We start from the raw sequence: 25,808 nt of genomic DNA, 5'->3' as shown, positions 1-25,808 counted from the left end.
TCAGACATTAGTATATAAAATCGAATACTTGTGTATAAAATCAGACTCAAGTGGATAGAATTGGACATTAATTTATAAAGTCGGGCACTTGTGTATAAAATCAGACATTAGTGTATAGAATGGGATGACAGTGTCTACAATCAGATTCTAGTGTCTAGTCGGACACTAGTGTATAAAATCAGACATTAGTGTGTACTATCATCATCATTATTATTACTATTATCATAATGATTATTAATATCATCGTTATTTTTATTATTTAAAACCATCATTCATAAGATATTTTTCAGAACGCCTTTATTATTTCGGAATTTCACAAATTTCATTTCAGCTTTACTAAGTTTTTCTGATAGCTGTAACTTTCAAAAGGGTGAAAGGCAAAAACTTTTATGGGTTTTTTCATTATCCAGAATACAAAACAAGCCTACAAAGTTAGTGGAAAGCCTGAAAACTCATGCTTAATTTCGTATCAGATAGTCTCAAAATCTACCAGCGATCTACCATGTCTCGGAGAGCTAACCTTGTAGTATTAGAACTTAGATTTCTTTATTATCTGCACGTCCTTCATACCCTAACCAAAAGCTGTTTTCATATTGCTGACACAATCACTACTCTAGTCTTTATCATTGTGCACGCGGTGGTAAATGTTAGTTTACTTGCACACGGTGTTGTATTTGTGTAACCTGCGTAGCAGACGTTTTCTTTTTTGTTTGTTTGTTTGTTTGTTTGTTTTTTTCATTCCCCTTACGGCCTTGCAACCTGCTTGGGTGCTCCCCAACAAAACCATTGGCAACTCACTCTAGTTATTACGGTCTCGCAGGTAAAATCATATATTCGTTGCAAATCTCCAAGGAAGCTTCAATAGTTTCTAGTTTAAAATTAAAGAGTCACCAACGAGATCTACGAAAACCGAATGCACCTAGCATCGAGCAGTTTTGTCAAAGGAAGTTCCATCTCGATAAGCTCTCTAAGTTCTTTTAAGAAATCAGTCAGTGGCACTGGATCCTGCAAAAAAAGGGGTAAGTCCTAAGTTAGGGTTTGGGGGAAGTACACCTTCACTAGGAATAATGTTTGTTTATTTCTTGTTTATACACTGATAGCATCTCACAGCGAACAAAGCGGGACATGTTAAAAACTTAATTATATTTGGTTTACGACCAACTTCATCGACAAAACACAAGGTAACGTTTTTTTCCTTGTTGACTCAGGGGATGAACAAATAAGTATTTTCGCGTCCAGTGCGACCAAATATATTTCGTAAATAAACATTTTATCATTTGACTGCCGTTTTCTCTATCTTCTTTTCTTTTTGTACTTATTCCGAACTCTTGTGTGGCTTTTTTTCTGACATTGCTGATGCCATCGCGCAAGGGGGATTTTTTTAAAAATTATGTTTTACGATAAAAGCGCATACAAAGCTGTGCAGGTCATATTATGTAAGAAACTATCCTGAACCAATCATGTGCATATAGCTGTATGAAATTTCATGATTGTCCAGGATAGTAAACAAGCGTAAATTATGAAGAACGCTATGGATAAAAAATGACTGAATTCTTACATAAAAGGTCTGATGTAACATTACATCAGTGAGCCTCTACTGACGTAGTTTGCGGTAATCAAACGAGACCGGTCAAAGAATGAAAGAAGTCTACGAGATACGTGATTAAGATTCATCTCTTACCATTCAACTTTGGAGCCTCGATTTAGTGTGGGGCCCAAGCAGCCAAAAATATGTTTCAGCTGTGTATTCTTGGCTGGTCATGAAACGAAAAATTGAAATTCATTTGATCGATTTTCGAGACTATAACATTAAAATTATTATCATTAAGATTATAAAATATCGTTACCATTATGAGTATGATTTATTTATATCAAGAATAGCGTTATTACTGTTATTTTTATTACTATTATTATCAATCAATTTTTACGTTACACTACTATCTTAAATCTTAAAACCATAAACCTCTACATTATTACATTACTATGCCACTATAAAAATAAAACAAACTAGGTGTCGGAAAAGTACTAGCTAAGGACGAATAAACAGGAAGTCAATATGATAAATTTTTTAGGACTGCAGATTAAATGTTATCTTAAATATAACACAGTAGGTTACATAATTTCAAATATCAGTCGATTCCTTCCCTCTGTTGACGAACAAATATAACTTACCGTGTGGAGGTTTCATCGGAGCATTATTACGTTTCTGTGGTAGCTTGACCCTTACGCCTCTTTTCTAAGAAAACAGACGAGTTCTGTATGTTATTCGATTTAATTTGAACAGGAAATTTCAACTCCAATTTATGCGTACTTTGTGGGTTTTTTATTTACGTAAATATACAAAGGTTGACTAATGTTAGATCCCTATTTAAGCAACTAGCATTATTGTCACTTTTGTTCTTGTCATTATTATAATCTTGTTATTATTATGATAACAATAACAATAATAATAATAATATCATCATCACTATCGCAATTATTATCATAATTAATATTATTATCACTATTTCTTCCATCACCATTATCACTATCATTGCCATCACCATTATCAACACTATTGTCATCATCATTGTCATAACGAAGAGAACATTTACGAAGAAAAGCAATGATAATGACAGAACAAGCTGGAGGAACCTGATTAGAGCCTGAACTAGTCAAAAAACAGTCATTGTTAATTGACATACTGCATGGTATTATATACAAAAGCTTTCTTTTTTTCTTCAAGCATATGTACTTAGGATTTTAATTTTTATCTATTTTATCTTTATCATCATATTATTATTATTATCATTATAAGTATCATTACTTAACTATTATCATAAATAGTCATTATCCTCTTGATTTTTTAATAACCTGCTGTTGGTTTACCTGCTTGAAGAAAGCCACCATCTCGGTATTGGCGCTGTCATCATCATGAGAGACTGTTATTCCGCAAAAGAACTGCTGCTTGGTTCGATCAACGTGACTTACTTCAAAAACACAGAGAGGGAAATTTGCTGAGTTTTCAGGCGAATTCCACGCATCTTTTATATATATTTTCTAAATAGAGACATACAAACGAACGACGTCATTCCTCTTTGAATTTGTCGCAAATCTACATTTCACAGAAAACATAATCCTGGAATTATTCATTAAATGCTGTGACGATTGTCTAATTAGCTTTTTATACCAGTTTTATGTTTCATGCAACCTCAATTTGTTTTCTCCTCGTTATATAACTTTCTATAACGATCTTTTACTCTGAAAGTTCTATACTTATTGTAGAGCAGCTGAGTACTCATCTGTACAGTCAGAGATGTCATTTCACCTTCACTTTGTCCCCTTTTATTTGCCATCCTGGATCTAGATCAGTAAACTCAATTCTGATGTTTCCCTTGCTGTTGGACACAAATAGGCCTGAGAGAGTTGTCAGTTGTCTGTTTCCTTTTTCTGCTTCTTTCTCGCAAACAACCTGTCATCAAATAAACGAAAATAATGTAATGCTTTTATTGCTGATATGCAGAGATCACAAGATATGCAGAGATCACAAACAGTTCCTCATTAAATAAACCGTGAATTAAGAGGAGGAATCTGATCTTCAGCTAATAGAAAAGAAAGTAGCTCCAGAGGAGCGCTATTTGATAAATTGTACCGTCTTCCATCAGTTTAGAAGCTGACTCCTTCATCTGCTGAGTTCTTGGATTACAACCGACTACTGTTACATTGAGCCTTCTTGGTAACTGCAATTTGACTTTTACTTCTTTATTCAATGTTATCTTTAATCATAATTACTTTTATCATCCTTTCTTATAGTTGTATGCTTTTTTACCTTAAATGCCTTTGTTGAATCATCAATCAAGTAAACCCGAATCTTCCAGTTGCAGCCCTGTTTCGGATCTTTTCCAAAGATCGCCATTTGCATTCGTTTCTGGTCATTTTCTTTTGGAACTCCAAAAGCGGCAACCTCAAGATTTTCCGTTAAGACAGGCAACGTCAACTCTATATCGTTATGTTTTCTCTCTACCTTGGCTTCGGGGTAGACCTCCATGACATCTTGCCAGTTTTTTATCCTCTTGCGTTGATTAGAATGTTGTCGGCATTTGACTACGATGTCCCAGGAGTTTCCCATGGCCATCAAACAACAGTGTTCGATCAAAATCGGCTGTTGAGGATGGGAACCATTTTTGAGGACTTTGTAGCAACCGCTGACCATAAAAGAGCGGTAGGCACGATTTTGGAATCCTGTTCCTGTTGTAGGGAGATGAAAACAGTCAATGTTGCTTTTAACTCGGGAACAACTGCAAATGGTTTTACGATAATGTTACATGCGGCAAACTTTAAATCTGTGTTTTGCACTAAAATTTGTGAATGAATTTTATGATCCTGAAATAGCACATTTTCACTTCTTCAAACTCATCTACTCACTTCCCTTTGCCAATTAGTTACCACGAAGAAAGTCCAGCAGGTTATTATCTATCACTGGGTTAAGGGGGGAAAGTGTGGGGGTGGGGGGAGAGGGTATACCCTCAGGTATACACTTACTAAGAGGGTACTGAAGAGGTTAAATATAACCCTCAGGTAGACACTACCAACGAGGGTATAAAAAAGATTAAAAATAACCCTCAGGTATACACTACCCAAAAGGGTATAGAAGAGATTAAAAAATAACCCTCAGGTATACACTACCGAAGAGGATATGAAAGAGATTAAAAATAACCCTCAGATATAAACTACCCAAGAGGGCATAGAAGAGATTAAAAATAACCCTCAGATATACAATACCCAAGAGGGTATGGAAGAGATTGAAAATAACCTTCAGGTGTACACTACCCTAGAGGGTATGGAAGAAATTAAAAATAACCTTCAGGTATACACTACCCAAGAGGGTATTGAAGAGATTAAAAAAAACACTCAGGTATACACTACCCAAGAGGGTATGGAAGAGATTAAAAATAACACTCAGGTATACACTACCCGAGAGGGTATGGAAGAGATTAAAAAAAAACCCTTAGGTATGCACTACCCAAGAGGATATGGAAGAGATAAAAATAACCCTCAGGTATACAATACCCGATGGGGTATAGAAGAGATTAAACATAACCCTCAAGAGTACATTACCCAAGAGGGTATAGAAGAGATTAAAAATAACCCTCAGGTATACACTATCCAAGAGGGTATAGAAGAGAATAGGTATAAAATACAATAGAAGGTAAAGAAGAGATTAAAAATAACCCTTAAGAGTACACTATCCAGGAGGGTGCAGAAGAGATTAAAAATAACCCTCAAGTGAACACTACCCGGGAGGGTGTGGAAGAGATAAAAAGTAACCCTCAGGTATACACTATTCAGTAGGTTATGGAAGAGATTAAAAATAATCCTCAGGTATACACTACCCAGGAGGGCGTGGAAGAGATTAAAAATAACCCTCAGGTATACACTACCGAAGAGGATAAGGAAGAGATTAAAAATAATCTTAAGGTATACACTACCCAAGAGGGTAAAGGAGAGATGGGTAGGAGGGTGAAGAAAATATTAAAAGTGACCCTGAGGTATACACTGCCTGAGAGGGTATAGAAAAGATTAAAAATAACCCGCAAGTATACACTACCCAAGAACTAGCCAATTGATTCTGACATGATAGCGCCTCTTTAGAATGCATGCTGCGAACTTTTTGGGGGAGACAAAGCTCTGTGATTCTGACGTAAATTTAAAATAGTGCGTGGAATTAAAAATATTCTTTCCAAAGTAGAGATGGTTTGCAAAACCTTTTTTGACCTCTTTTAGAGGAAATATTATTAGAGGAAAGTGAGGTCCATGAATGTCAACCTTTTGCACATTACATCCAATAATTGGCAATATGCAAAAATGCAAGCTTTATCAGAAACTGTGATGCAACTCAGAAAAATAAGATAAAATAATGCCTTGCTGCAATTGATGAACTAAAATAAAATAAAAGTTGCACAACTGTTGCTTGATCGAATGGTAAAAAAAATTATTTCAGTATCGATTTTGCCCCTTAATTTGCATATTTGTGTTCTCTGACTTACCAGGACGCATCTTTCCTGTCCTTCGTTTTCTGATGTGTATCGTCAAGTTATGATGCGATGTACATCCCTTCCTCTGTTCTTGAATCTTAAATTGTGCTTTCAAAGCATATATGCAAAATCAGTTTATTTTGAAAAGTAAACAAGTCCAAGGGGGTTTGCCCTGTGATAAATAATCAATTTGCCACCAAAATAGCCCTATCAGGGTTCTTTCGCCGCCAATAACGTTTACAACAGCATTTTCCGTATTTTCATCTCATACTTGAATAATATAACAGAACTAGTTCTGCACTTGGTTTGCATGTAAGCAAAAATTGGTCGAGAACAAAATGAAGACATTTTCAATCATATATGAGTATGGAAACCCCCTCTTCTGTTTTTGTTTTCTTCCTATTTTAATCATCTGATTTCATATCACCTGGCGGAGCAAAATTAGAATACGTCATGCTATGGTGGAAGAATGCTGTACTTTGCCACGAGACAAAAGATGTTTCTGCTTTTTTTTTCATCTCAAACTGAAAGTGCAACGTTGCTTTTTATTAACGCTGAAAATGCTAAGTAAACAGAACTCAAATTTCGACTTGAATTATCAAGATGAAAATCAAAGAGATAAAATAAGTAAATGATAAAGAAAGATGAGAAGCCTACAAAAATTAATTTTTCCAAATCATTAATTCGCAAAGAACAATTTGAGAAAAAGGTCAATTTCAGGATTGCAAGCGCCTTCACTCGATCGAAACGTAATGCATTTTGGGGATTACCCTTACAAGTCAGCCAATTATAGCGAAGCATTGAGTATGAATAAATTTCATACGACTGCAGATTCAGATGATATTTAGCTCAAAGGCTTGCGAACACAAGTTAATGAAACAGTACGAACTGGTGGAATAAAAAGAGAGAGTTTCTTGGGATAGTTACCAACTGTGCACCCTTTATCTCTGAGAAGGGGTCATACCGGTAAGTAACTGGGGAAAGATATTGTTCCCTTAAAGCGATTTTCAGTTTCCGAGAGAGATTCCAACGCCATCGGTAAAGGCTTGATGCGCGGAAAAAGAAGAAACTTTGTACAGTTTTATTATCAGAAATGGATACCTAAGAAAACATTAGCAATAAAGTTACGTGGAAATATTATATGGGGCAATGGCGGGCTACGATATAAGCATATACCCTATTCACACCGGCGAACATGTCTAGTTTCAACCGGGTTTAACTGAATCTTGAAAATCAGAAACATAGAACTGTAAGATTGAGTTTTCCATAGGTTTCAAGTTGTCAAACTTTTATTTTCAATGTGCTTAATTTGAAGTCAGTAAACATCGGTTAAGGCAGCATCAAAATTCTATGAAAAAAACAATTTTCCACCCTGTTAAAATACAGCTTGAAAACATGTTTTCTTTAAGCTTAGATTTTAATGGGTTTTAATGGGACAACGCGGTGATCATGCTTCCTTTCGGTGAAGTATAGCTGATCTATGTGCATTCAAACTTAATTCACTATCGAAATCATTCCTTGCAGGTTTTTTTACTATTACACATCTTTTTCCATCGGAGGGAGAGGAGAAACGATTCCTTACATGATATCGTACACAGAGCTTCAGAAGAAGGACAATTATCTATACATGCTCAAGATGATCGGGTTATGTATTGCCTGGAGTATTTTCTGAGTCCAGAATTGAAATATTAGTCGTCAAAGGTAAATTAGGCGTTTCTTTCAAATATTATCCGCGTTTCATGCACAAACGTGTAGATACGTAATTTATATATCCAAATGGCTGAAATAGCTTGGTCACGCTCCGTAACAACTTAAGTGTAAATTTCATTTGAGTAGGCATTCAGTTCGAGTAATTTAAGGAAGCTCCATAGGGTTTTTTCTCAAGGCTAGCGTGCGCGCCAGCGTAATATTTTTCTAGAAAATTAAAATTTTTTCGCTTTTCTAGGTCCCTAAAAGCCATCCAAAGGCGATGAGCAAGGTTCAGACTATCGTTCGCTTTAGTACATATTAACAAAATGATTTTCGCTATTAAGCTAAGGCTCCACGAATGGAGGCGCTCGCCAGTGATAATTTGGTCCAGAAAATCTTAGGAAGGAAAAGCGATAAATCTTGCTCGAAAGATCCCTGTTTCCTTTGTCGTAAAACATTACGTAATAGAACAGAACTTCGCCAAGATCTTTGTCAAAGTATGCGTTAACTTTCGAATCTGTCGCCTTTTGGCAATCTTTCCTACAGTGTTGTCTTTTTCTGTTGACCTCTTTTTCATGCGTAGAGGGCCTATGAATATTATGGGGGCAGTTGCTGAAAATCCAAGATTTCGTCACATAAAAATTGTATTAAGTTAAACTGTTTTTAACATACCTTTTCAGAAAACAATTGAGCGATCGTATCGAGCCGCCATGTTTGTTTACATTTAAAGCTCGCGCTGTGTGGTCAGCATTAGATTCCATCCACCAAAACCACCTCGGTCGAGAGGGACTGAGATGGAATATTTAAGGACTTGCAAAACATAACCGAAGATTCTCGGAAATCCGCAAGTGATGTAGCCGAACATTAAAAGCTGTAAATCCCATGATTCTTGAGGAACAAACAGAAACAGCATAGCGAGAATTTTAAGTCGCGAACCATTGATGGTAGACATGCAGATAATTTAGGATACGTAAATTCTGTTGATGAGGCGCATAAACTTATTGCGGAATTTGAAACAGGATTGACGACGAAGTTTTCTTTCTTTAAAGCTGTCAAAGGTTTCGGGAACACATATATATATTGATATAGCTCTTTAGCATTACAAAGCTTTGCTATCGCTATTGTGCATTCTCACTAGTTTATCTAGTTCAAGTCCTCTGGCATGGCTTGGATGATACCACAATTGTGGAATCATTCGGGTTAATTTAATGCTTACACCTCCTTCCTCGGACAGAAGTCACAAAATACTGGGGGAAGATGCACGAGATATTTAAGGAGCAAAAATTCGTTTTTTACTGGTGTGCCTTTCCTAATTTTTGGAAGGAAAGTGTTCAATTGCCAGCACGGCATAGATAGAACAGCTGGAGAGAAAAGGAAACGAAAAGATGCAGAAGAAGTACTGTATATAATAATTTCTTTTTATCCTCAACCTTTGTGTTTCTGTCAACTATGGCTTGCTAATTCGAAAGGTCAAATACTTGAATGGGTCATATGACATTGATCTCAGAATACTTTTATGACAAACGTGATAACAGTTCAATCTTGGCTAAATTGAAGATGGTTTAGAAGTTAACAATCATAAGAACTTTTCACTAACATATGCTGCTGACAAAGGAGAAAATATATGCAATTCTGCATTTTTTGCTTTCTATTAAGCAATCATATGTTTGCTCCTTATCACGCTATGACACTTCCGTTTTGTCACATTCCAAAAAATAACTCGAGAAATACACTGTCACTCATCTTACACTGTTATATTTACCTATTACAGAAGACTGGAAACAAAGATTTTGTTTTCAAGAAAATAAGATTTCTTGTCCAAGACACAAGGAAGTTTGACTGCAAAGCACAGATAAAAATGCGAGAAATTTTATTTTTTTCAGAGAACAAGGTAGTTCTACTCATGTATAAACAGAACAAATGCGATTTAATAAATCAGATATGTGGCATGACTCCTTTTCTTCCATCCCCACTCAAAACAAGCAAACACACCTATAGAGGTTCCAGTCTGGTCTGCAAATGAAAAGGAGGAAGGTGATCACTGCAAAATTAAGCATTAGGGTTCTTATTTATAACATATTGATTATTGTATACTGATATCTAGAAATTAAGGTTGCAAGTAGCAGCCAGCTGAGTTATAGTTTGAGTTTTATCAAGTCCATTACTTTGTTAAATTTAGAGTAACCTTGTCTTGAGAGAGGAAAATTGAGGAGCTGTAATATACTTATCATCAATTAGGGACCACAAAGAAAAGGAGAAGGAGAGGGGTAAGACTTGTGACAAGCTGGCAGACATATAGATAAACTTTACTGCTAAATGGGTTACAATACAAAGTGCTCAGTATTTGGATCAGCTATGGCTCAACTTAAACTTTGCTTTAGCTTCAAGTTTAATCCTTTGTGGTTTCCTTTCTCTGTGTTTATTTTTCATGTTATGTACACAGAAGAACACAAAAATGACAAGGAATGCTTTTGAATATTAAGAGGCTGGAATAAGCAAGAAACCAAAACTGAATTTTAAACAGTACAAAGTTAATTTGATCTTCCAATGTTATTTAATTTTAACCATTAATAGAATTTGCTATTTAAATTTATCCCCTCCATTTTTCTAGATATTGTGAGCAAAAACAAACAATTATCACAAAATGCATGGTATACAATGGTTTGATTCACCAATGTGGCAAAGGCCTTTCACTGTCTATCCATAAAAAAGGGAAATAGTTTGTAAAATGTAAGACATTCTGCATCTTGAGCGTATACTTATTCATCCATGTGAAATTAAAGGTTACTTGAAATAAATGTGAAAGATTTATAGGATTTTCAGACCCCTGATAACAATTACTAATGTGCTGATTTGTTGTACTTAAAGGTTATGATTTTAGCGGAAATAGTGGAAGAAATTCTTGGACCTGGAATTTTGTTGCAAATGTCTGTTTAAATCAGTTTAAGTCAGTTAAAAACTCTCCTGTTTCAAGATTACATGATTACCACACCAGAACCTTTTGTATTCTATATTGTGCACCATGTTATGATTATGGTTTCAATAATAAAAGGTGCTGACTCAAGAACTTTGCAAAATATCTCTACATAAAAAGAAATAGATTATGGTTATGTACTCCAAATAGCAAGTCACATCATTCTTCTGTTAGGAAGTAGCAGAAATTGCTATGGTGGTTTTGGTGGATGGAGAGAAACATCCACCAAAACCACTTTATTCTATGTGTTAAGAGTTATGATAATCATTATGAACGTTTGGTCGGTCAGCAATTGTGCACCATAAAAAATAATTAGCCAGAGCACTAACTGCTAATTAGTGGTATAAATCTTTTGTCTCCCTGAACATCTAACAGTGGCTATAGATAAAATTTAAAAAATATATTGTTGATGGTTTTGGTCAAAGTTTTGGTGGATGTTCCCTAATGACATCCACCAAAACTACGTAACATCTGGGCACCTTTTAAATACGTGAAATATCTGCATAAAATTGCGTAAAATGTTTTATAATACTACAATCGAACAACAAATTAATACTTACCATTTCTTGAGAAAAAAAGTTTTGACGCAATTTCCCAAAACAAATGATACACTTAGGTCATCGGGATAAGTCGGCATGTTGTCGTAGCCTCGTAATTTTCATTTAGTATAACAAGTCATGAGTTGTCCATCATTCCATCTCAGTCCCTCTCGACCAAGGTGGTTTTGGTGGATGGAATCTAATGCTGACCGCGCTGTGTTCGCACCCAGATCACACGCGGTCAAAAAAACCCTATGGAGTAAGTGTTGAAAGATCAAAGAAACCAAAGTACTTTATGACGTGTGTTTTGAGTCGTTGAGTCAGTGAGTGCTCGGTATAAATCAAGACAATTTAAACCTGGTTTGTCCATGCCGATTCTAAAGTTTTGCCTCGGTACTGTGACGAATTGATCCAAATTAAGTCATACTCCACTCTCATCTGCCCTTTCTGACAGACGCAACCAAAATAGCTATTTCTTCTTTAATCAGATGGCTTGCGTAAAGGCCATAATGTTTATTGACAAGAACAGTATTTAGAGGTTCTTGAATGACAATTGTTATTTCCTAGTTCCTTTCTTTCCTGGTCATGGATGGGGTAAAAACCTAAGAGAAATTATTTAAAACTGTCTGCATAAAAGAACAGATATCACCTTCTTTGTGTACTTAAGTTTGTATAAATATTGCATTGTATTGTCTTCTTTTTGGTACAGTACTCTGATATAGCCAAATACATATTGGGCGCTTGAACTGTACTGTAAACTGAGTTCTTTTTTGCATCTCGATTGTCGAGGATATAGTCTTTCTGATCATGTGACATACGGAGCCATAAGTCATGTCCTGCGTTATGCATTCGTCATTATCCATAAATAGCTTCTTTGACCATAGATACACGTAAATACTCCTCACACACCCTTTGTTCCTGTTCATAGAACAGAAGCTAGAAACGAAGTGGCATCGTTTACAGCATCTATCGGTGAAGTAGGCGGATCCATCATGTCAGATAACATTCCTTTGCGAACCCAACACTCGTGTACTGAAAACGAATATTACAGAATAAATGTGTTCAGCAACGCACAACTAAACACAATGGGCAGTACAAGGCCACTTGAACAGCTAATTGTGTTTATCACTAGGGCCTCGGAAAACTCTGAGCGGTTAGATATGCTACAGGTGAGGACTTGGGGCTTATACTATTATTGAAGAACACCTATGAGTTATGATAAGCGTGGACTATTAGAGAGGTGATGTGAGAGGGCGGGGGTGGGGAAGGGGAGTAGAATGGAAACGATACGGGAGGGTGCTGGGAGATGCCTTAGAGGGGAAATTTCCTTTTTTTATGTATCAGGTGCAAACTTTTGAACTCCTGAGATAAAAAGTGGAGACGCTGTTTTCTTTTCTTAAACTGCCCTACTCCCCTCCCCTCTCCCGTCAATAACGCATCAGCCACTGCATTCGTCAACTGAATAGTAATAGTAAACTTTCTCTAAGCAGAAGCAGCTTGATCAAGGGGCGATCAACGTGCGGTATGTGTATTCAAATCATTTCCGTTGGAGGAGAAGCAGAGGGGTCAATCTTCGTGCTGATTTAGTCATGGGGGATTTCTGTGCTAATAAGGAGGTAAAGTCTTATGTACAGATTCGCTGATCTAAGTTTTTATCTTTTTGTAGATTTCCTTTCAGATCTCTAATAATTCATGGTTATAAATATAGTTTTCTGTTCTATGCGGAACGAAGAGCAGGTAAAAAGAAAATAAAAATTGTGATAATGCTGCATTACAAGCCAACTTTTAGGTGTGTTCTTTTTAGGTCCATCGACGCAAAATTGATGAAATGAAGCTTGGAGAGAATCTCGTTTTTACCATGCCTAAGAGTGATGCATCCTCCACGACAGTAAAGTTGAAACTTGTGAACGAAAGCCGTGATATCATTCTTGAAACAGGAGAGTTAAACTTGGAGCAATCAATGGTTAGTTGATTCTTGATGACTGTATAATTTTGAACTTTACACTTAAAAGAAAAGAAATCACACTGGGTTTCTCAATGACCCCATTAAGTTTCTTAATGACTATAACAATCTAGCTTGTTAATGGTTTCCTAGCATACATAAAAGTAGGTTTCAGGTAACAGAAGTGAAAATTGCTTTGGCCGTCTACTAGTTTAGGAATTATTTGCATGATACATGATACTTATCTGTTTTAGCTTCTAGACGAGACACGCTCTGGCGTTGAACACGGGCATGAAGGAAACCAAGTCGTCGAAATGGAGGCATAATGTCGATTTAATTTGGAGATTCATCTTTTCTTAGTTGTTATTTTAATATGTCTTTAAAGGAAATCATTATTTACATTAAATTGCTAAACGTCATTGCATGATTTCGAGTGCAAGTTGGAATAAATAAGTACGAGTAATTGTTTCAAAGACTAAAAAATCTGCTCGCGTGTGTTTTGTAGTTTTTTTAAAAAATTGCGATTGTTTTTTCGTTCTTTACTGCGTGATGGAGATTGTGATTAATGATTGATAATATCACGGGAAAAATTAAGAAGCCCAGAAATCTCCTGTAAAACCAGACCATTCAAACATGGCAATTTTTCTTTTTCAATTCTTTTTTAAATTTCGTGTTCTGTCAAAACAACTACGTTTATTCAAACAAGTTTTTAGGTAAGTTTTATGTTTTGTTTTGTTGACCAAAAAGAGTTCAAAGTGCGACCAAACAAATTCGTTACTTACTTTTGCACTGAATTTTTTTCTCTAAAATTTGTTTCGTGTAATTTATAGGGATCAGCCAAGAAAGTTTCATCCTTGTTTTTAAGGAACTCGTTTATTAACTTTTTGGAAGAAAACATGTGGAGGTAAAAATCTCTATTCCAAATTCTCTCGGGCTTACTATTTTGTAAGAAGAAAGTCATCTTCGCCAACTTCATTCTTTATGCTGTGAGGATTTAGAAGATGAAGCGGTTTGAGCGGAAAAAAAAGGAGATTTCCATTTTCTAAATTAAAATATTTCGATGAATGTACCAAGAGTATTTGAGGCAAAAGGTAAAGTTGGTGGTAAAATTGCTAAGGATTTTTGAGGATAAGTTGAATTGAATGTGGCAAGGTTATTTAAATTATTCTATTTGATATACAGTTGAGAGTTTTAAGAGGACCATAATGACAAGAACTGCAAGGGTACATTATTCGATGAAAATGTACAGTAAAACATCAGTACGACCGTTTTGTCACATTTAAAGCTATTTAAATCAGGGCAATTGTGTTCAATATATAACATAGTCTTAATGTAATTGTAGCACCTCATTTATGATGTTGAAGCATCAAACTCTTTAAAGAACAGACTGGCAAAGGTAATATGGTCTTTGGGAAATGAAATTTTTATGATGAGGTCTCGTTACAACAAATAATTACCAAGGCACATGGTAGGAAATTTTGAGCAGGAAAAAGGATATTCTTTCAATTTCTTATTATAAGTGAAAGGAATTTCTTCACGGGTAGATTAATTCATGTGGAAGGATTTCGCTGCCTTAAACAGTTGCTATCTTTTTACACATTCATCTTTTGTGTAGTAGAATATTAAAAAATCGAACAGAAATAAAACTGGTAGGGCATATTATTAATGAAAAGACGCTCTGTACACAGGAAATGCATTAACAAAAGGAAATTTTATTCATTTCATCTGATGAAGTGAACAGTGCTGAAGAATAACATTGTACATACATTTAGGATTTACGTTTGAGTTTTTTTAATCGATTCTTAGACTAGCAACATTGAGCTGTGCCTTCCAGTTAGTTGAAATAGATTATTAGCTTAATACTACAGCAAACATTTTAGAAAACTGCGTTCTTCACTGAGCTTGTAACTTATTCATTCAATGTTATTACATGTATGTTCAATAAAATGCACCATTAAAAGAATATCAATCTCATTCCTTTTTCCAAATTTTGGATGTGTTTCCATCAATTTCTGTAAGAAAGATTATTTATAGATCACTGAGCACTATTCTGTTCACTGGGGTGTGTTGGCTTAACCTTTTAAATCCCAAGATCTGATTGTTAACTCTCCCTTCTAGCTGCTACACATTTCCTTGTAAATAAGTTGCAAGAATTTAGTGCTAGATCAAGATAACAACTTCTACCTGATACATTTGAATACTCTCATTACCTGTTTGCTGGATGGATATTTTAGATATTGTAGGGAGAAGTTACATGCAATCACTCTTAGGAGTTAAAGGGTAAAAATGAATGGGGGAAGGTGGGTGGTGTGAATCGTGACCACGAGCTGAGGATCACGCCATTTTTAATTTAGTCACGCACTGATCACGTGCTTTTGTTTACGGCACGCGGCCAACAAATGCGCGATTTTATCACGGTCGGAATACGTTTGAATTTGATCAGGGGCACGTGACCAAGAATCAACCAATCACAGTGCTCGTTTTGTTGAGTAAAGTCTAGGAATATAACAACATACTTTTAACACTGGGGGATGTGAATATATCGTCGCTGGTAAACTGAAGTTGATGCCACAACAGATGCAGGCACCTGAAGGGAATTAGGCTTGGGCTGTAATTGAATGCTTCCAGATACCACTTACATATTTTAACAACAAGGCCACGAAGCCATAGTATCAACAGAATAACAATGACACAGGAAAAAAATAAAACAAAAACAAAAAAGAAGAGGAAGGAAAACAAAAACAAAGAGAATATAAATGATACTCGAATTCCTGAGAGAAAACTATGATCTATTTTGAAATAACTTTGAGACAAATCAGTTGAATTATTGAGCGCGATAGATCGTTTTGTTGGAAATGTGAATCGGTACTAGCACAAAAAAAAAAGTCCTCGATGGATCGTGTTAGTTGAGAATAGGTACATCACATAGGTTAAGGCAAAAGCAGTTAAAAATCTTTTGTACAAGTGTTTTCTTTTAACTTAAGTTGAGTATCAGTAAGTTATTCATACTGATATAGAATGCTTGTGATATTAGTTTGAAACCTTACCTGAATATTCATATTTTATACATTTAAAAGGCTTTAACTTTGCTTCGATGGCATAATTCCCATTTCGGCGTTTGCCATCTCTAAACAAGCACCGCGTCTGATTTAAGTAAATCTCATCGAGGTATCGAACTGATAATAAAATGTGTGGCTGCTGTTACGTACCACCAGCACAAAATCACACTCCGAAAAGACGACGAAATCAATATGCACGATTAAAGGGTAATTAACTCGCGAGATTAGAAGTGAGACTAGCTTGAGAATCTGGTGCTTCATGGTAGCTTGACTATGAATATAATCACTTGTTTAATGTTAATTTTTCAGCAAGTCCTTACAATGACAAGTGCTGTTTTGCCCTATTAATAAGTAGATGTAAACAGCATAGTATCCTTAATAGACATCATACCTCTTACGAATATATATTTTAGTGTATTCATCTATGCAATGGGGTGTTTAAAGCAAACTGGGATAAGAAGAAAAAAAGAAGTTAAAAAAACAAAAACGAGAACAAACATCCCTGGTATCTTATGAAACCTAACGAATAGTGCTTACTGAAAATAAGCCCTTAGCCTTTTTTTCCCTGATTACTATTAGGGTTTTTTTGCAAGGTTTTTATTTACCTTACTACTCTTAGTTAAATGTCTTTGATTAATGTCTGTACTGAAGACTTAATTCAATCTTCCTGATTGGTTCTCGCTATGTTGTACTGTCCCAAAATGAGACGGCGTTGAATCACACCTGAATCCAATTAGCGTTTTCCATATTGAAAAAGAAATTTTTTTAATCTATTTTTAGATTTAGCAACACTCTAAAGATACGTGAACTAGTTTTGTACTTGCTAAAACTTTTATACGCGAGATAGAACGTACTTAATAACTTTCTCTTTTTAGTAATAAACAAAACTTAAAACTGATAAGTGGATACGTTTTCCTTTCCTTTGGAAGCTTGGATATTACTGAAAACTCCTTCATCTCCAAGATGAGAGGAGTTTTAAAGCTTTGGATAACAATAAAGTTCAGAAATAGTAAAGGGGGAAGAGGGGGGGGGGGGCGTTTAAAGAAACGGTGGTGGGGCATCTGTGTGGATATTAAAATGTAATTTGGTGTTATTAACTGAGTTACCATTAAAAGAAAAGCCACTGGAGAAAAAATAAATGCAGAAGTTTCAAGAGTTAGCTATTCATATATCTGGAAATAAAGACGGAAACTACTCTCTGAAAAGGGAACTAGTGTCTAAAATCGGCAGTGGTGTCTGAAATCAGAAATTAAAGTCTTAAATCGGTGCTGTTGTCTTAAATCGGACTCTAGTGTCTAAAATCGAACATAAGCATCTCGAATCGGACACAAGTGTCTAAAAACCGGATATCAATGTGTACTACCATCGTTATAGTTATTGTTAGAACTTTAGAAAGGGGGAAGATGTATACTTTTCAAGGTATTTTCATTATCTAGAATACAAAATAAGCCTGCAAAGTGAGTGTAAAACCTGAAAACTCGTGCTTAATTCCATAGCAGATGGCCCCAAATTCTACAAGTGAGAAAAGTGTCTCGGGGAACTAACCTGACAGTATTAGAACTAAAATTTCTTTATCATCTGCATGTCCTTCATACCCTCACCAAAGTTGTTTTGATATTACTGAAATAACCACTAATTCAGTCTTTATTATTGTGAAGGCGGTCGTAAATGGTAGTTTTGCTGCGCAAGGTGTTGTATTTGTTTCACCTGCGCAGCAGACCTTTTCCTCTTTGTTTGTTTGTTTTTTGTCTTCCATTCCCTGTAAGGCCTTGCCACTTGATTGAGTGCTCCCCAACAAAACCACCAGCTACTCACACTAGTTACAACGGTCTGGCATGTAAAATCGTGCATTCGTTGCAAATCCCCAAGAAAGCTCGAGTTAAAACCTCAATAGTTTCTAGTTTAAAGTCAAAAGAGTCAACAACGGCGCGAGACCTACGAAAACTTAATGCACTTAGCATCAAGCAGCTTTGTCTAAAAGAGTTTGATGTCAATAAACTCTCCAAGTTCTTTTAGGAAATCAGTCAGTGGCACTGGATCCTGTGAAAAAGAGGTAAGTTCTTGGTTAGGGTTTGCAGAAAGCACACCTTTATTAGGAATAAAGTTTGTTTATTTCTTGTCTATAAACTGATAGCATCACATAGCGAACACAACGGGGCATCTTAAAAACTTATCTATATTTGGTCTATGGCCAACTTCTTCAATTCAAGGCAATTTGTGCCTGACCGTTTTAACAAGGTAACGTTTTTTTCCTTGTTGCCTCAGGGAATGAAACAAATAAGTATTTTCTCGTCCAGTGCGATCGAATCAATTCAATAAATAAGCATTTTATCATATGACTACCGATCTCTTTATATCTACTTTTCTTTTTGTACCTGTTCCGAACGCTTGCGAGGATTTTTTCTGACTCTGCTGGTGAACGTGCACCGGGAATCTTTTTTTTTAAAGGTTGTTTTATAATAAAAGCGCACACAAAAATGTGCGAGTCATATTACGTAGGGAACTATCCTATACCAATCATGTGAATATTGCTATATCAAATATCATGATCGTCTAGGATAGTAAGCAAGCATAGAAGAACGCCATGGATAAAGAATGACTGAATTCTTACATAAACAGTCCAACATGTAACGTTACATCAGTGAGCCTCAACTGACATAGTTTGCGGTAATCAAACGAGACCGGTCAGAGAATGAAAGAAGTCTACAAGATACGTGATTAAGATTCATCTCTTACCATTCACCTTTGGAGCCTCGATTTAGTGCGGGGCCCAAGCAGCGAAAAATGTGTTTCAGCTGTGTATTTTTGGATGGTCATGAAACGAAAAATTGAAATTGTTTTGATCAACTTTGGAGCCCATAGCATTTGAGATTAAGATTGTAAATATCGTCACCATAATGTGTATGTATTAGATATATCAAGAATAACATCATTACTGTTACTGTTATTACTACTATTATCATTCAGTTATCACGCTACACTACTACCTTAAATCTTAAAACAACAAACCTATACATGATTAACTATACAACAACAAAAATAAAAACAAATGAGGTGTCGGTAAAGTACCAGCTAAGGAGGAATCAACAAGAAGTTAATATGATAAATTGTCTAGGATTGCAGATTAAATGCAATTAAGAGTAAATGTCAGTAAAAATCAAGGAAAATTCAAAAAACGTGGCCACGGTCAAAAAATCGATTGCGCTCATACTTTGTCAGTTTGAAGGCCTAGGTAAGTAACTGAAGGATATGAGGTTAGTTTTTTGAAATATTCCATATAACGGCAGAAAACCACGAAAAACGGTCACCCTACCGGAAGCTCGGATTTCACCTGGCGGAAACTCGAAATTTTACACTTTTCAGCTTCTCGCTACACAGACGTTTACATAGCTGTGAATCTTTCTTAAGTATAATTGAATACATTGATTCTTCCTTAGTCAAACCATGGGAATTATTTTTATCTCTGCTTATTTGTGAGCGAACTGAGACCCGATTAAGAAGACACACTTTTCTCATTTACGCGAAGGTGTAAAATAATCCAAACTCAGCGACGAAAAAAGCTGACCGGTAGTTCTTCAAATCCTCTGATATTATAACCAAAGACAGTTCAGTCATTGATTTTTAGGTCTACGGTTTTAAATCTTTAGGATCTAGTAGCACTTTTGCATGAACGCCGATCAAAATTCGATAAAATTCCAATTGAGCGCCTTTGAAATCTACAACTCTACATAACAAAGCACTATTGAAAAAACATAAGGGTTTTGCTTTTTTAGCGGTTTGAAGCGTTTTAAAAATATATATTGATGTTAAATATTGTCTACACAGGTAAAACAAACTATGAAACACCAAAATTACCACGAGCTGAAATTAAATCTCAGAGGCTCGCTCCCTAATCTGCGTTACGCACGAGCGACTTAGCTACAATTAGTACAGTAACAAACAGATATTTACATCCGTTGATTTTAAATAAGTCGTATTTTTAAAATGTCTTACTCAAAGATGTGCCAGGTTTCCCAGTTAACTTGCTGAAAAAAAAAAGAAAACCTTAATAGTAATTCTAGCTCAATTAGAATTGATTTTATTTAGTATGAGAAGTTTTGTGCCGTCGAAAACCAATCGGAAGTAACTGTTTCCACGAAAAGCAAATATTACATCGTTCTCTAAATAAACAAATCTACTTAACCATATAACCAGAGTATGTTGTTGGCGAAGTTAATGGACATACATAACAACGACGTCTTGCTCGTTCTTGAATATTCTCGGTGGAATTTGCGGCGCAGACGAACGCACTTGCTAAGTAACTTCCAATGGCTAATTTCTACCCTTACTCAGCTTTCGTCACACTGCTCACGCTGTGTAACAAGGATATAAAACATCGCACGAAGTCCTAAAAAACTCTCCGGACTTGAACCAGAATTGATTTTAGCAAGATTGCGTGTTTTTAAAAGCCAACGAGTTTATTGGAGATGACTACCCGTACCGTCTCATCGTGTCACTTAGGCATAACCTGACACGATGTCGATAGTTTCGACTCCTGATGGCCGAGAGCACTCGGATTTCTTTTTTTCCGAGTACGCCTGTGTCACTTACTGAATAATACATCATTCTCATTTATTCACCAGGCTTAAAAATATTCCATCACATTTATTCCATTGCGCGTATGCCACACATGACATTCCAATCCTAGCAGTATGCAGGATGTTTGTCCCATGAAGCACTCGGACTATACAGTGCAGCGCACTATAAAGTGCACACACTAATATAATCGCAATCCATAAAAAAACGAGAGACATTAAATAAAGGTTGTTATAAAAAAATTGGATTGGACAACTGAATGAAGAGATAAGTAACGAAATGTCCTTCATCAACCTTACTTATTTCTCTCCGTCGTTTAAACAAATGATTCTTTCATATAATCTCAAGTCATCAGAATGAATAGACTAAAAATAATTCATTGGAGACAGTCTCTGTTTGGTAGAACACCAAGTAGTTGGTTGCTTACCTGAGCCCACAGGGACGAGCTGTTTTGAAAGCTCAAATATCTTCATGGATTGGAATAAATTTATTCCTTTTCCTAGTGCGGGTGCCTTCCTCAGCTCCTTGCAGTGACCAGAAACAACTTCCGGGATGGTGCAAAGATTACCCGTCCTTCGCCAACCTAAACCTAACTTGGCACGATGAACCGGACAGATAGTCATATCCGATAAATTCGCCGGCTTTTGAAAACATCCACATCTCGCCAAAATTAATTTACCTCCGTTTCAATTCCGGAAAATTTCAACGACTTTTTGTGATTTTTGACATCCCTGTTACACCGCGCGAGATGCGTGACGGAAGTTGAAGAACTTGTGCGTTCGTCTGCGCCGCAAATCCCACCAACAATATTCAAGAACGAGCAAGACATCGCTGTTCTATGAAGTTCCCCGACAATAAACTCTGGTTTTAGATGCAATGTTTCACAGATAAAGATAATTCGATTTATTTATTTAAAGAACGATGCAATTTTCGTGAGAACAGGTACTTCTGATTGGCTATCGACGGCATAAAGCTTCTCATTCTTAATAAAATCAATTCTTATCGTTTCAGTTTGAATTCCTTTTATGATATTTTCGTTTATTTTTACTTCAGCAAGTTAACTGGGGAACCTGGCACATCGTTGAGTAAGATATTTTAAAATGTAAATATCTGTTTGTTACTGTACTAATTGTAGCAAAGTCGCTCGTGCGTGACACAGATTAGGGAGCGAGCCTGTGAGATTTAATTTCAGCTCATAGTTTGTTTTACCTATGTAGACAATATTTAACATCAATATATATTTTTAAAAGGTTCAAACCGTTAAGAAAGTAAAACCCTCATGTTTTATGTACAAACTTCGGCCGAGGAGCTAATTTATTCAATAGTGCATTGTTATGTAGAGTTGTAGATTTCAAAGGCGCTCAATTGGAATTTTATCGAATTTTGATCGGCGTTCATGCAAAAGTGCTACTAGATCCTAAAGATTTAAAACCGGAGACATAAAAATCAATGACTGAACTGTCTTTGGTTATAATATCAGAGGATTTGAAGAACTACCGGTCAGCTTTTTTCGTCGCTGAGTTTGGATTATTTTACACCTTCGCGTAAATGAGAAAAGTGTGTCTTCTTAATCGGGTCTCAGTTCGCTCACAAATAAGCAGAGATAAAAATAATTCCCATGGTTTGACTAAGGAAGAATCAATGTATTCAATTATACTTAAGAAAGATTCACAGCTATGTAAACGTCTGTGTAGCGAGAAGCTGAAAAGTGTAAAATTTCGAGTTTCCGCCAGGTGAAATCCGAGCTTCCGGTAGGGTGACCGTTTTTCGTGGTTTTCTGCCGTTATATGGAATATTTCAAAAAACTAACCTCATATCCTTCAGTTACTTACCTAGGCCTTCAAACTGACAAAGTATGAGCGAAATCGATTTTTTGACCGTGGCCACGATTTCTTTGATTTTTACTGACAATCACTCTTAATATAACACAGTAGGTTATATGTTACAAACATTAGTCAGTTTCCTCCCGCTGTTGACTAACAAATATAACTTACCGTGTGGAGGCTTCATCGGAGCATTCTTACGTTTCCTTGGCGGTTTAATCCCTACGCCTCTTTTCTAAGAGAAAAGAAGAGTTTTCGGTTATTCGATTCAATTTGAACAGCAAATTTCAACTCCAATTTGTGAACCTGGAGGAGCCTGATTAGAGCCTGAACTAGTCAAGAAACAGTTATAGTTGAATTTGACACGCTGCATAGTAGTATAAATAAAAGCTTTTTTTTTTCTTCAAGAATATTCACGTAGGATTTAATCTTTTTCTATTTTAATTCTCGTTATTTTACAATCGTTCTTATTATAACTATTATAAGTATTATTACTTTATTATTGTCATAAATTGTCATTAGCCATTATTCTCGTAATTTTTTTTTAATAATCTGCTGTTGGTTTACCTGCTCGAAAAAAGCCACCATCTCGGTATTAGCGCTGTCATCGTCATGTGAAACTATTATTCGGCAAAAGAACTGCTGCTTGGTTCGATCAACGTGACTTACTTCAAAAACACAGAGAGGGAAATTTGCTGAGTTTTCAGGCGAATTCCACGCATCTTTTATATATATTATCTAAATAGAGACATACAAACGGACAAAATCATTCCTCTAGCTTTCGAATTGAAATGTTTTTAAGTTTTCCTAAATCTGCATGGCACAAGAAACGCAATCCTGGAGTTATTCCTTGAGTGCAGTAACGATTGTCTGATTAGCTTTTTGTACCAGTTTTATGTTACATGAAACCTCAGTTTGTTTTCTCCTCGATATGACCTACTTTCTATAACAATCTTTTATTCGAAAAGTTCTTTACTTATCGGAGAGCAGCTGGGAATTCATCTGTACAATCAGAGATGTCAATTTACCTTCACGTTTTCACCTTTTATTTGCCATCCTGGATCTAGATCAGTAAACTCAATTCTGATGTTTTCCTTGCTGTTGGACACAAATAGGCCTGAGAGAGTTGTCAGCAGTCTGTTTCCTTTTTCTGCTTCTTTCTCGCAAACAACCTGTTATCAAAGGAAAGCAATAAATTAAAAAGCGAAAAAACAAAATAAACAAAAAGTTGATGATTTAATGAAAAATGGATAAAGGAAAATAATGCAATGCCTTATATTGTTGCACCACAGCTTTGCAGGGATCACAGGTGGTCCCTCATCAAATAAACACTTAATTAAGAGAAAGAAAGTGATCTTCAGTTGATAGAAAAGAAAATAGCTCTCGAGCAGGGCACTTGGGTAATTTGTACCGTCTTACATCAGTTTAGAAGCTGACTACTTCATCTGCTGAGTTCTTGGATTATAACTGACTTACGTTTCATTAAGCCTTCTTGTTGACTGTAGTACGAGTTATCCTTCTCATTTCAATGTTATCTTAAATCATAATTACTTTTATCATTATAATTACAGTTACATGCTTTTTTTACCTCGAATGCCTTTTTTGAATCATCAATCAAGTAAACCCGAATCTTCCAGTTGCAGCCCTGAGTCGGATCTTTTCCAAAGATCGCCATTTGCATTCGTTTCTGGTCACTCTTTTTGGGAACTCCGAAAGCAGCAACCTCAAGATTTTCCGTTAAGACAGGCAACGTCAACTCTATATTGTTGTGTTTTCTCTCTACCTTGGCATCGGGGTAGACCTCCATGACATTTTTCCAGTTTTTTTCCCTCTTGCATTGATTATTGTTTGGTCGGCAATTGACTAAGATGTCCCAGGAATTTCCCTCGGTCATCAAACAACAGTGTTCGATCGAAGTCGGCTTGGGAGGAAGGGCCCCATTTTTGTGGACTTTGTAGCAACCGCTGACTAGACAATGGAAGCCACGGTTTTGGAATCTTGCTCCTATTGTAGGGAGATGAATACAATTAATGTTGCATTTAACTCAGGAAAAAATGAAAAGGGATTTATGATATTGATACTTTCAACAACCTCAACAACCTTTAAATCTGATGTTTCTTTTGGAGAGAATTTTCTATCTTTTTAATTTTTTTCTCAGAGGCTCAAAAAAAACGTGTACACGTTCCTTCTTTCACAACCTTCAAATCTGACGTTTCTTTTGGAGGAAATTTTCAATTTTTTTCTTTTTTTTTCAATTGGCTCGAAATTACCTTTACATATTCCTTCTCCTCTTGATTACCAAAACAAAAAAAGAAAATAATAATAATAATGCACATGTAATGAAAATGGAAATATAACTGTGAAATAATTAAGCCCTAATCTAGTATAAATTTGACGTCCTTATGGAGGTAATTCAGAATTACATTTTATTGAAGATTGGAACAAGAAATAAGAGTACTTAAAAATGGGAACAAAGCTGATTTTTCAGTCTCGAAGCTGCACGTGACACCGCGTTATGGGTCTTGAGGATGCAAAAAGTATGATGCAAGACATAAGTGCATAGTTGCTGTGTGAATACGTAGGCTGCAAAAAATCAAATTTGATGAAATAGCCATGGTTTGCAAAAACTTCGTTAACCAATATCACAAGAAAGATTGTCTACGGAAAGAGAGTATGGATGGCTCACAACCTTTTGCACAACATCTTTTATATTTTCAATGTGTTTGTAACTGTCTGTAACTGTAACTGAAATGTGCAGGTCATCTAAATTGTAAAATGAAGAAACATGTTATGTAGAAAATACAACCTTAATTAAAAACCACGATGAAATTCAGTGAAAAAAGGAGAAAATGATGCCTTGCTGCAATAAATGGAATATAATAAAATTAGATTTTCTACCTAAGATGTTTGTCGCTCGATCCATGGGAATAATTTATTCATGTATCGATTTTGCCCCTAATTTGCATATTTCTGACTTACCAGGATGCATACTTGCGATCGGTCGTCTTCTACTGCGGGTCGTCAAGTTGTGATGCGATGAACATTTCGTTTCCGCTCTTGTTCCTAAAACATTGCTGACACACGCAGTGAATTTCAGCTGATTTGCACTTTCGGTTTATTTCAAAAGGTCAAGAGGTCACGGCCGAGGGGTTTCCCCTAACGTGTAAATATGTTGCAACGAAGCATATCTACC

The 25,808-nt window shown here is 35.9% G+C and overlaps 3 protein-coding genes and 1 long non-coding RNA gene across 12 annotated transcripts; 1 reads left to right on the top strand and 3 right to left on the bottom strand.

The window, feature by feature from the left end:
* Positions 1-282: 282 nt before the first annotated feature.
* On the bottom strand, positions 283-8,477 carry LOC113678192 (netrin receptor UNC5C). 2 transcript variants are annotated; one of them, XM_089180357.1, is made up of 8 exons: positions 8,376-8,477; positions 6,027-6,122; positions 3,809-4,227; positions 3,308-3,451; positions 2,869-3,039; positions 2,173-2,236; positions 1,682-1,754; positions 283-1,005 (listed from the first exon to the last, which is right to left on the bottom strand). In XM_089180357.1, the coding sequence occupies exons 2-8, from the start codon at positions 6,034-6,036 to the stop codon at positions 990-992; spliced, it is 897 nt and encodes a 298-aa protein (XP_089036483.1). In that variant the 5' UTR covers positions 6,037-6,122; positions 8,376-8,477; the 3' UTR covers positions 283-989. The 2 variants fall into 2 exon arrangements, with proteins under 2 accessions (XP_089036483.1, XP_089036484.1); XM_089180358.1 differs by lacking the exon at positions 1,682-1,754.
* Positions 6,817-15,132, top strand: LOC113678194 (uncharacterized). Of its 5 annotated transcripts, none has more exons than XM_089180365.1 (6): positions 6,817-6,980; positions 7,539-7,715; positions 12,145-12,385; positions 12,704-12,832; positions 13,021-13,179; positions 13,413-15,132. In XM_089180365.1, exons 3-6 carry the CDS (start codon positions 12,209-12,211, stop codon positions 13,482-13,484), a joined length of 537 nt encoding a protein of 178 aa, XP_089036491.1. In that variant the 5' UTR covers positions 6,817-6,980; positions 7,539-7,715; positions 12,145-12,208; the 3' UTR covers positions 13,485-15,132. The 5 variants fall into 5 exon arrangements, with proteins under 5 accessions (XP_089036491.1, XP_089036494.1, XP_089036495.1 ...); XM_089180368.1 differs by having other exon boundaries at positions 6,849-6,980; positions 12,707-12,832; XM_089180369.1 differs by having other exon boundaries at positions 6,850-6,980; positions 12,150-12,385; positions 12,707-12,832.
* Positions 9,555-11,430, bottom strand: LOC149040887 (uncharacterized). Its single transcript, XR_016179145.1, has 2 exons — positions 11,238-11,430; positions 9,555-9,716 (listed from the first exon to the last, which is right to left on the bottom strand). It is a non-coding gene; the product is annotated as an uncharacterized LOC149040887 (long non-coding RNA).
* A 1,349-nt stretch (positions 15,133-16,481) lies between the features above and the next one.
* Positions 16,482-25,686, bottom strand: LOC113678193 (netrin receptor UNC5C). Of its 4 annotated transcripts, none has more exons than XM_027195066.2 (7): positions 25,595-25,686; positions 24,204-24,619; positions 23,644-23,787; positions 23,183-23,353; positions 22,787-22,850; positions 18,954-19,012; positions 16,482-18,257 (listed from the first exon to the last, which is right to left on the bottom strand). In XM_027195066.2, the coding sequence occupies exons 1-6, from the start codon at positions 25,602-25,604 to the stop codon at positions 18,957-18,959; spliced, it is 861 nt and encodes a 286-aa protein (XP_027050867.1). In that variant the 5' UTR covers positions 25,605-25,686; the 3' UTR covers positions 16,482-18,257; positions 18,954-18,956. The 4 variants fall into 4 exon arrangements, with proteins under 4 accessions (XP_027050867.1, XP_027050866.1, XP_089036488.1 ...); XM_027195065.2 differs by having other exon boundaries at positions 18,961-19,012; XM_089180362.1 differs by having other exon boundaries at positions 25,514-25,645.
* Between the last annotated feature and the right edge of the window lie 122 nt (positions 25,687-25,808).

This window comes from Pocillopora damicornis, chromosome 8, assembly GCF_964200805.1.
Source record: "Pocillopora damicornis chromosome 8, jaPocDami1.2, whole genome shotgun sequence".
In the NCBI taxonomy this organism is placed as follows: domain Eukaryota; kingdom Metazoa; phylum Cnidaria; class Anthozoa; order Scleractinia; family Pocilloporidae; genus Pocillopora; species Pocillopora damicornis.
The sequence above is the reverse complement of the archived record's forward strand: the minus strand, read 5'-3'. Positions and strand labels throughout refer to the sequence as shown.